This window comes from Mugil cephalus, chromosome 8, assembly GCF_022458985.1.
Source record: "Mugil cephalus isolate CIBA_MC_2020 chromosome 8, CIBA_Mcephalus_1.1, whole genome shotgun sequence".
Taxonomy (NCBI): domain Eukaryota; kingdom Metazoa; phylum Chordata; class Actinopteri; order Mugiliformes; family Mugilidae; genus Mugil; species Mugil cephalus.
In genome coordinates this window covers 26,068,654-26,080,802 of record NC_061777.1, presented here as the reverse complement: position 1 = coordinate 26,080,802, position 12,149 = coordinate 26,068,654, and the positions used below count along the sequence as shown (strand labels likewise).

Below are 12,149 nucleotides of genomic sequence, written 5' to 3'. Positions count from 1 at the left end.
TGCATTTTAATCAGATCTTCTAAATATGTTCAAATTTTGCTTTTTCATTAACACACTTTAAAAAGGTAATTCTCTCACTTTTCTTGTCTCCGGGTGTCTGCCCTCAGTCAGATATTTCTGCTAAAGGTTTCTTCCTGTCAAAAGGGAGTTTTTCATCACCTTAGTTCTTACTCTGGGGGTTTCAGACTCCGGGTTCTGCAAAGCTTCTTGAGATAATATGAACTGTTATCAGTGCTTTATGAATAAAATTGAATTGAATGAAAATATTAACCTATTGAACCTTAAGTCTTGATCTCATCTGATCTCCAGAACCAGCCCACCTGATCTGACATTGAGCAGACACTAGGATAAAGGGACTTTTTGGAATAAATGTAGGAATATTATAAATGGGAGCAACTCATTTTATGTATTTATTTTCCTAAAAGCCAGATCTTTCCAATAGCATCTACTAAAGGGTAACAATAAGATCACTACAATGCTGAATGTGAATCTACCTGGATGCATGCTCCTGATATTTTTGCAGCGCGCTGCAGTGACGCACGGTCACATCTCAGCATCTGAGATGAATGCAACACAGACAGGATGAGACCGGATCCGTTGCGCAGAGCGGTCATCTACCAATTAATTAGAAGCGGGCCCGAGCATTTCTACTAACACCTTCCCTTTTCTGCTCTCCGCAGCTCTTTTCAATATTTTTGTTTGGACCGAAGCCAAAGGAAAAAACAGGAACCCGAAGACGAAGAACTTTCAAGAGGCTTTGGGAGGATTTAATGGAACAGAATTATAGACAGTTTTCTCTGGGGGAAATAGCTGCACTCCCAGAAGGGGAAATCAAAAGAAGAAAGTGTGAGACAGAGAAGACAGAAAAAGACATATTAGTGTTCCTAAAAATTTCAGTGCCACACACCTCAACTGCGGAGCGAAGCACAATTTGTGAATTTCAAAAGAAATGTGAGGACACGTTTAGTCTTTTTCAGACTGAGACAGAGTCCCGCTTCTGATTTTTCTAGCTCACACGGCGTGGATGTAAAAAACTAAACAAACAACAAAACTCCTGCTGAGTGTTTGGTTACACTTCTCCCAGCTGGAAACCCTTCTACCAGTAAACTCTGCCAGCAAAACTGGGGCGCCCCGAAGTGGAGGCGCTTCAGGGAGGGGGAACGCCATGAGACGATCCAAACACTAATGTTACAGGTAAGATTATCAGTTTATATGGACATGACTGTGGTTCCGGCACTCAATTCTGGAGAGAAGTGGGTGTTGCTGTATAAGGTGTCAGCACAAAAACCATTTAAAGTGCATAAATGTGCCAAAATCCACAGAAAAAGAACTGTAATTTTTCGCTTTTACGCACGTACATCTAGACTTGATTTCAACCTCAGCCCGCAGCCTGCAGTTAAAGGGCTGCGTAAAAGTCAAAGCATCAGCTGTAAGTCCACATTTAAACTTTGCAAACAGGAAATCTATCACCTACAGTTTGTTTTATCATTCTACATAAACGACACAACTTTTATTCTCTTGAGGAAAACGGTGATTATAAGTGACTTCGTCATAAGAATTCATGCTGACTTGTATCCAGCGATTTGACTAGATACAAAACTAAAAGCTATCTATGTTTAAATTAGATTTTTTACAGTGATTGTAGAGTCTAAACTGTCAGGCATGACAAATTAAAACAGAAGCCATGTATGTGACTACTTTTTCAAAAGGTCAGTCAATGTTTACATGAAAAACTAAAAAAAAATAAAAATTCTTGACAGTTTTAATGTGTCAGTTCTCAACATTGTCAGTATCAAAGTCAACAAATAACAGAGAATGTGTTCAAACCTCAACAAAAAATAAATAAACCATCACGTCATCAAATCAATATTTAGTACCATTAGCAGCAGTAGAGCTCTAATCTTGGCTGGCATGTTCCCCACGAGTCTTAACACTGTTGAGGGCTAATCTTGTCCCATTCTTCTTACTAATAATTATATTTAATTCCTCTAAATTATTTGGTTTGTGCTTTGAAACAGACCTTTTGATAATCCACCACAGATTTTCAATGGGGCTCATGCCCGGGGGTTGGTCATTCTAAGACCTGGATACTGTGCTCCTGCTGCAGTGTTCTACTGGCCCTGGATGTGTGTCAAGGAGCATTATGTTGTTGAAACATCTGGTTTGGACCTCGAACAGTGCAGGTGCAGAAGGGAGCATGTGGGTTTGGAGAACGGCACGATACTTGGCAGAGTTCAATGACCAACACCAGCAGCACTCATGCATCCCCAAACCATGATACTGCCTCCACCATGTTTGACAGTAGGTACTGAACATGCTGGAGATAATGCTTCTCCTGGCCTTCTGCCTAGCCTCACATTAACAGGAGGAAGATAAAGCTGGAAACTGGACTCATCTGACCACAGAATCTTCTTCCAGTTCCTGACTGTCCAGTCCTTGTGCGCTTGGACCCAATGATGCCAGGCTAACCTCTGTTTCTCATTGATCAGGGGCTTCTTGACAGCCTTGTAGGACCTTAAGCCATGATCTAAAAGTCGACCATGTACAGTGCGGGGGAACACTGGACACCAGTTTGGTTTGACCACTGCTGTTGGAGCTCCTGTGATTTCATTCAGCAGTTTTCCCTGCACATGTGGATCAGGACGTGGTCATTTCTTGCTGAAGAAACCCTTGGACGCCCACATCTTGGTTTGTCTTCCAAGTTGTTTCGTCTGTATTTTTGCAGAGTGGATCCAACTACCGAAGGACTGCATCTGCACTTCCTGCTTATCTGTTGTTTGAGAATTTGTATCTTTAGACGTGTATCCTGGGTTAGGTTCCATGTCTTAGACATTTTTTTCTGTGAAGAACTTTCAAATGTACTGACTTTATATATACATGTATATTTACATGTATTTTAATGTTTTAGTTTGGCCCAAGTCCCATTCACTAAAGCCGGATTTCCATACACAGCCTACCTCTACACCACCACACTCCTCACCGCCCCACACCTCACCAACTTTATTTTTAACTACCTCTTCCATTGCTTAGAAGTGCTTTTCCATCTCCACAATTTTTCAATTGATTGTTTTGGATCAATAAAGATGGAACACATTAAGGGGAGGTTAACTGCGGAGGTTCAGCAATACAAACATTCATATGACTCATCTTTGGGTAGTAGGTTATATCCCGTAGAGTCATAAACTGTGCTTAAAGGTGTAAATGGGGGTGAAACCATGACACTGGAGTTTAAACTCCATCTCCAATCTCCCTACAGAAACCCTACAAGTCCAGTGTCCCTTGTTGTCCAAGCTTGTTTTTTTGGATGTGCCATGACTCCTCTGCTTTGCTTTCTGATTTGTTTCACACGGCAAGAGGGGGAATTGAATATGAGCAATTCATTATTTAAAGTCACAACACTGATGGGAGGAATGAGTGGTTTCACTCTTCAGGGGGACTTTTGACAGCAGACTCTGACAGTAGAGAAGCCTGCAGGGAACCATGTCAGATTTGTTGAGATAAAATTAAATAATCCTTTAATTCATCCCACAGTGGGGAAGTTTTCTGTGCTGCAGCAGCATATAGTATTAAGCTGGTGTCCCTTCACTCTGTTAATGATTCTCTCATTCACTGATGCACACTTAATGATGGCTTGGGACTAGATTTATTGCATTAACCATGTAGGAAAAGTGAAGAATAAAGTGTCTCTCTTTTTCGGTTAGGTAATTACATTGGATTATAACCTCATCCATGCAGTCATTTTTGTTCTCTTTGTCTTCTACCTTGAACAACATTTCAAGGTAGAAGACAGAGGTGATTTTTTTAAGGCTAATAGAGATCTAATGTGGAGAAGACCAAAATCAGGCCATGATAAATTAGGTAGAGGGAGGTGTGCTTTGGGAGCACTCCGCTGAATGCCTTAAAGTAAAAGACGCAACGTTTTTAATGGAAATCTGTTGGTGTGTTAAAGAGACAACCGTTATCCTGAGGCATGCAAAGATCTATATATTTTAAAATATCTCCTCTGTACCAACCGACTCAGTTTCATCTGAATCCCAGTTTAGTTGGAATCTGTGTGCCTTTGTAAAGATGTTGTCAGCTCTTTACTCCCAGAAAAACATCACTGAATCCAGTAAGATACTACCCATAACTTAAAGTACCACCATTCATAGGCATTCACTAAGCCAACATTCAATTTAGTGCTTTTGTGACCAAAGACAGCCACAAACTGATCAGAATACAACACATGGCCATGCACTAACACTGGCCTGGGTGACATGTAATGTGTTAATTCCTGCGCTTTAGAGGCTGGTGGACTTTGTTACCTTTGGACAAATACAGATCAAGTGGCTGGCATTTTCAGTGAAAGAAATGATTGCTCCAGCCTGTGAAGACCATCAGTGATGTGTTTTCTGATGCTCACTGCTTATATTTGTTCATTTCTGAAAGCATGCCTCATCGTCACATTCAGCTAAGATTTGCAGTCAATTTACAGCCATAAAAGAAACAGATTAGAGATGAAAATCCATCCAGCACTATTTAACTCTAATGGCTGCTGGCAAGATTTCAGACATTTACCCACTGCGCAAAGAGACGTATAAACAACGTCTAATTCAGTTCACCTGAAGGTGCAGACTGTTACTCCAGACGACCTCTTTTTTGACGTCTACTGAACGTTCATTCATGACATCTACAGTACGTCCTTATAGGGGCTACTTGTAGTCCAAATGTGGTCTTGTGGACATCTTTTCTACGTCAAATCGAACTCACGTTAGACGTTTTTTTATACTTGTCACAACCAGACAGGACACAGGACGCAGATGCAGGAATCGATTTCTAGGAATCAGTCTTTAAAAGGAAGGTTCAGGTACAAAAATTCTCAAAATAAAGACGGCTTTGAAAAAAACTGCTTTCACAAAATCAAAACTGAAAATTGCTCCACAAGGGGAGGAAAACACAAAAGACCGAAGTCAAAAACCGAGCCAAAATTAAATATCAAATTTACAAAAGAAGAATTCTCTCTAGAAAGTAAGCGGGGACAATCCAAATAGCGATCTAAAACAAGGCTGTGGTAAGAGTAGGGTGAACACACAATGAAACAAGGGAGGCGCAGACTATTTGAACACATGGAGGTAATGGGGAACAGGTGGAAGCAATCAGGAGTCAGGGAAGACACTCAGACTGGTGACACATGAGGAAGGGCAAGTGACCTGAAACGAGAGTAGAGTTACTTTTCAAAATAAAACAGGAAGTGACAAGACAAAACATGGAGACAGGACAAAAACCCAACATGACTTCACCATGACAATACTGTACTGTACTGCTTTTAGTTTGTTAGACTTAGACAGACTTTAATGATCCACGAGGGAATTACTTTGTCACCGTAGCTTTATTGCATATAAAAGTAAACACAAGAGAGATAAAATGAGATTAGATGAAATTAAAATCAAAATCAAAAATGTTTACAGAATTAGCATTATGAAAAAATCTACAAAAATAATTGGCAAAACAGTGTCCGATATGGTTGTTTGGTCAGTTGCATAGCAACAGCGGCATGGATCGTGTCATCGCACAGTGTTTCTCATCAGTGGTGTTTCCTTGTCGTTGTCCACTGAGGTCAGGATGTAAACGCCAACAGAGTGTGTCCACCCTTAGAGTCTGAAGCCTGGCAGCCATTTAGAGAAACGCCTGGGCCAATCGGAGTGGCTCTTTGGATGTACGTTGTGATGACGCAATGCCTCAGCCAATCACAATGGCGTTTACTTTTTTCTGTCCTTCACTCCCATCTTCTTTCTCCTCTGCCCTCTTTCATTCTTGTTTTCAACTCTCCCCATCTTCCTCTTCACTGCAGGTGGTTGATGGAGAGGATTTCGAATGTCAGCCGGGACAGTGGTCATCGCAGGAGGAATTCTGGCTACAGTCATCTTACTGACCATCGTTGCTGTGCTGTGTTTATGTAGGTTGCAGGTATGACTCTTCTGCTCTTTTGCTACATGTGAAGTGCTTATTGGTTTTGATTCAACAGGATACACAAAGTCAAAAAATATTGTATGTGCATATGCAGTGTAGTCAATGGATATTGCTTCTCCTGCATCTAGTACAAGATGTTCAGAGGAGGCCACATGAGGAGTATCTAACTGCAAGGCTTTGCAGCACCTCTTTATTGGTAGCTCGCTGTCACCGCTTCACATGGAATGCAAGACACAGTTATGGAAGAATTAGTGAAAAACTATTTCAAACTCAATTTAAAGATAATCAAGGAACATAAAAGTACAACAGGTACTGTGGTGACGAATAAGTGAAATCCAAAGACAAGAGACAAGGGGAAAGACAGGGCTGTAAATACAAACGGCTGGGATGACAACAAACAGATGGACCATGAGGGGAGGAGCACAAAGACAAAAGACACAGGCAAGCCAGTGTTACAGGATGATGGTTTCCAGTTGATTTGGAAGAAAAGGCCAAAAATCAATGCAGTCTAAACATAGATGTCATCCAGCAACAAACTACAGCAGCCAACCACACCACCAAAAAAACAACAACAACAAAAAAAAAACACGATCTGCGTAGGGAAATTAAGGTGTTACAATTCAAAAATACAAGACAAGTTAGATAAACCACCAATCACCAAAAATGACAAAAGTATGAGAACAATATGAAAGTACCTGAGATATGGGTATGACACTTGAGAAAAAAAGCACAGAATTACACAGGATGAAGTTATACAGTGATAACTAAACAGATGTATTGTGTTCTTTAGTTTTGGAGAAAACAGAGCTGAGAAATGCTGTTGTTGGAGACAGGGAGTGAAATGAACTAGACAAATGAGGGATCATTTTCAAAATAAAACCAGAAACACAAGGAAGAAAAAAAGGATAAGACACACTGACCAGGGCCTTTCTGATAAAACAGGAAAGCACAGTTCATTACAAAAAACTGAATACAGTAAAGACAACCCATCTGAACCAATATATACAGAAAACTTGCTCGAACAACTGGCTGTTTTGCTACCCCCATGTTTCTGTCCTTTCTGGGGGAAACAGTCTCAGAAAGAATGGATTGAAATAAACCAGTGAGGTCTGAATGACTTTAGGATCTTTTATCCTGGTTATTAATTGGAACATAGCTAAAGACTGTAAACAGGCTGTATCCCCAATAATCTAATTAAGGTCTGAAACATTTGATTAAACATAAAGTAGTCCATCAAAGATACTCCAGAAATCCAATCCAAAACAAAAACCAAAAAGGAAGCCAGAACCCAGACATAAAACCAACAGAAAGACTCATTTCAGAGTAAATCAGGAAGAACGTACATGAAAAGCAGACTTTGAGAAGGTCAAATAAAAAGGCATGCAGGAATTCACAATTGGTATTTAGTCATGAACCAAAGTTGGTCAGGGACGCACAGAAGTTCCCCAGAAGTGTTCATGGTTGGGGTTCTTCCTGCTCTGGTTGACCTCTTGCATTCTGTGACTGACCTGGAGTTCTTTTTCATTGTAGTATTACTGCTGTAAGAGGGAGGAGTCTGAGAAGGGGGAAGAGGAGGATCCAGAGCTTGGCACCATGTCACCATCTCGGCCCCTGGCTCTGTGCGCTCCTCCCACACCCCCAACCCCCGAACGCTACAGCGAAGAGTCCGAGGACTACCCTCCAACCTTCCTCACGGAGGCCAACGGGCCTGCCAGCTACTCCCCGACACCTCCACCACGCAGGTGCCAGCGCTCACATGCCTTCTGCCCATCCTGTGCCCGCTGCTCGTTGCCCTTCTACCTGCAGCACCCGGAGAGGCTGTGCAACGGCGGCCGCAGGATCAGCTACAGGACTGTGCAGCAGGAGGATCTAGAGCTTCCCATGGACCTGGCCAGCTTCTACCAGAAGCTCAACCTCATCCGCTCTGTCACTATGAGGGAGGTGGTCACTCAAAGCGTCAGTACCGACGTCTAGGCTGAGGCAAGATGGAGGCAGCGCTGCTGATTTAAACTCTGACTCTGTACTCTCCCAGCAGACATGTTGGATTTATACAGCAACACCGTTAAACATGTTTCTGGAAGACTTGAACTGAAATATTTTTGACAGTTTTTTCTTAAACCAATCCTTTTTTGACTGTTGTGTCTGAGTTTGTGTTTGCTAATTAGCTAGCCATGTAGCTAATCAATATACAGTAATGTGTATTAACGTATAAACAATTTATGTCAGTGAATTTAACACAGATGTGATTTCTTTGAATGCACCACACAGGAGTCCAGTGCAGACAGGATGTTATTAGCAAGTTTTGTTTTCAGTGAATCCCATGTGAAAAACAAAAAATACCAACTTCTGAGGATGTCCCAATCAAGGTCTTTACCCCCGATCCAATCCTGAATGTTTAATATGGAGTATGGGTCAATCTGAGTCCCGTTCCTTAAAGAAATGTCCTCCCCTGTAGATTCCTAAAATCTTTTCTTCTTCCTTGTATTCTCTTAGATGTGACTGGATTCAGTCCAATAAATAGAGCTGTCAGTGTTAATGTAGTGTAGAGAGGGTGTGTTCTCTACTCCGGAAATGTTCTGGTCATACACATCATAACCTCCCTAACCCTCTAATATTCTTCTCTTTGATGCTGTCGCCAGGGAACTTTTCTCCTCTTTATACTCAGCATTAAGTTTTGGTTGTTGTTGTTGTTGTTGTTGTTGTTGTTGTGGTGGTGCAGACATTGACTGAGTGGACTTCATGGATTCTGTTTAGTGCTTTTTGTAGGTGATTGAATCAAGCTGGTGGTACTGAATGATGGTCTCCTACTACCACCTCACCAAACAACCAGATTGCACACCTTACAAATTTCTGTTTGACTGACTTCATTTTCCAGAGTAAAGTTCTTCCACACAATAGGCATGTTTCACATGATTTTGGTTCTTCTTTTTCTTCTTCTTTCTCCTTCTCAATTTTTGGTAGCTTCGATGCTATCCAACCTCCATGAAAACAGAGGAAGAGGAAGTCAGACCTAAAACAAGTAAAAGATCGTACTTGGCTGAAAATTGATACTGACCTTCCTATAGTGATTGAGATATCCTTGCTTGCTACCAAATGTGGATTGATCCACCAATGAAAATAGTCCAGAATAAATGGAGCAATTTCATGTTTCATGTATATTTGTGAAAACCTGACTGGCTGTTCAAGAGTGAAACCACTAACCATCAAAATGAATAACAGTGATGATCTCATCCTGATGTTGATGTGGATATTACCTTGACACATAACACTGTCTGTACACCCTCATGTTTATGTCAAGTGCATTCAATGACAGGTCTGCGATGATACCCAACTCCATATAAAACCATATAAAGACTCTGAGGCACTGTGTTCCTGACACCTTTATATGGCTGTACCAAGGCCACACAAGTTGATTTACATTGATTAAGCAGACAGGACAAGTGTCGAAACATCAAATGACTGAAAAATCAAGCCAACGCAGAAGTGTCCAACCACATCACCGTATCAACGTGAATGCCTTGTTGCATTTATGTGGATGTTACTTCGATACGTACCACCATACCACATTGTTGCAGACCAAGCACACTCTCATAGAAGCATGGACACCCTAACTGAACTGCACCCCATACAAAACATCCAAACAGTGATCCACTGTGTCTTCTATTAGAACCAGCATTAACTACGTATCTGACCACATGGGCTGGCTTTATCAGTGATCATTGGCCTTGGTCCATGACCCTGTCTCTGGTTCTTCTCCTTCCTTGGACCACCACTGATAGGTGCAAACCTGGAACACCCCACTAGAGCTGCAGTTCTGGAAATGCTCAGATAATAATAATAATAATAATTTTTATTTATAGAGAACCATAGAGAATGCTGTTGCAATAGTCCAATCTAGATGTGATAAATGCATGGATGAGAGTTTCTGCAGCAGAGAAGGTGAGTGAGGGCCAGAAGGTGGAAGAAGGCGGTCCTGGGGATGTCCTGGTGATGTGATTGATGTGGAGGTCAAATCTTAGCTTACTGTTGAAGATGATTCCTAGGTTACGGGTGTGTGATGAGGGAGACAGAGTGCAGTTATCGAAGGTGATGGACCCATCACAGTTTGGTCCTCATCAAAGTCTCCCGAATCCTTCACCTCCCTCACATTATTCCTGCTTTTAACATCAACTTTGAGATAATCAATGTAATTCTCTTGACCAGGCAGACATATTATGACCCTGCTCCCAGTTTAAATTGAAATTCATTTGCAACACTAAGTGTACGGGAAATAAGAAAGGTAAGTTCCCATTACATGTTCAAGGTTTTTAGTGGTGTGACTTGGACATAATTCACATATTCTGTTAGAACATCTTTGGTCTTTGGTCTTTCATAGGATTTGTTAAGAACAGGAAAAACACAGGTCAACAATTACTCAAAGCTTTGAAGCTGAAGGCATCAGCCAGGACTGGGCTCAAATCCCAAAAGCTCCGATTTATTTTTTTTCCCCAGGGACTTCACTGTAGATCAGTTAAGCAATGAAGAAACATGCACAGTCATCTGTACAGTCCAGTCATGTTTCACCTTTATTTCTGTCACAGTGAAATGGTTTCACCCAACACCTCATAAATATTATTTATAACACAGTTTGTTACCTGTAAAGGCTGTAGCGCCAACACACTCACAGGGAACCTGAGCAGGTGTCTTCACTCATTCAGTCTAATCAGCTAGACTGAAAATACTTGTTTGGATGTGCAGAGACTTGGAGGATAAAAGCCACAAACTGTATATAAAGTCAGACAATGTGCTCAGGGTTGTGCATCAAGTTTGGACTTGGCAAGTTTGATCCTGAAGTATGAACTCTGGATAACAGGAGGATGATCAGTCTGGAATCAGAATGGCATCATACTTGAAGACACCCATTACCTGGATTTCCCATGTCTATACAAGTTACCTCCTGATGCATTCTTAGTAATAAGGGTGGTGGAAAAACTCATCCTGGTTTTGAATTAGAACAGTACTTGGGCAACGACTAATGATATTTCACAAGAACCCGAGGACAGAAAACAACAGATATTGAGAAACACCCAGTGGCTGTTAGAGACAAAAAACTGCAGTTCTTCTAATTCCCACTAGGCAAGTCAAGTCAGAAAAGAGCTTGTCAGTTGTAGTCAACCTGGTATCAAGGTCCCGGCTCCAAGTACGCACACACCTGTCACGGAAAACTTAGAAGACAGTCCTGAGCTTCTGTCATTTGACCACTCTTAAAATCAACCAATTCCAAATAAATAAACTAATATTCTTTATTTTATTATGTTATTTTTTTCCTCCACACCGCATTATTTACAATTTTGTAACCTCTGGTATGAAATTTCACAATTTGGATATCAAGTTTTTAGTTAATCAAAACAGTGTTTCTGGTTGGGCACATTTATGTTCACTTGTGCAGACTTGCAAGCGTTTTGTTTTCATGTTTGCAGTAATGCAGGAAACTAATTACATTTCAAGGGGCTTTTCCGTCGCATTTGATTATTAATGGCTATGAATTTCTGAAAGACAATATTTTTGTAGATAGATACTGTAGACCAGACTTGGTGGGGAAGAAGAAAAAACTTCCAACAGTGGCACATTTTGGTACTTCTTGATAATAGTACTCTTTGTAACAAATAAATTGGAATAAAACCTGTCATTTGGTGCAAGAGTATGCTGTAACCTGAGGATGATATTTAAATTAAAATAGCACGCTGCAATGCTCATACGGCCACTAAGAAAATGAATTTGTCCCTCTGTGTTTTCAGTTAAAGATCAGGAACATTGTGATGAACTGACACATACAGGATATTGTATTGTATTGTATAAAAAAGTGCTGTAAACTGCGACACCTGTTAAAAGACTGAGAAAGGTTTACAGGCTCTGTACCTGGAAGAAGCAGCAACCATGGTTTGTGAAGAGTCACATAGTTTTGCCGCATACTGAACAATAATTGTATGCATTTCATTGATCATCAAATAAACCATGTTGGGCATTTCTCACATGACTGATAATCTGAGATCTTACGTCATCTCTCAACATAGAGAGCCTTTTTTAAAGAATTACCCCACTGGATGCTAAATTACTTCATCAGAGTTTGTTTGTATAAAAACTAAACAGCAACTCAACACATGGGAAGGTCAGATCAGCAAACTTTACCCAGGCACTTGAAAAGAATTTATAGAAGAATT

The 12,149-nt window shown here is 40.9% G+C and overlaps 1 protein-coding gene across 1 annotated transcript; it reads left to right on the top strand.

The window, feature by feature from the left end:
* The first annotated feature begins 569 nt into the window (after window positions 1-569).
* On the top strand, window positions 570-8,846 carry LOC125012378 (protein FAM163B). Its single transcript, XM_047592301.1, has 3 exons — window positions 570-1,194; window positions 5,831-5,946; window positions 7,480-8,846. Exons 2-3 carry the CDS (start codon window positions 5,854-5,856, stop codon window positions 7,921-7,923), a joined length of 537 nt encoding a protein of 178 aa, XP_047448257.1. The 5' UTR covers window positions 570-1,194; window positions 5,831-5,853; the 3' UTR covers window positions 7,924-8,846.
* Window positions 8,847-12,149: the final 3,303 nt, after the last annotated feature.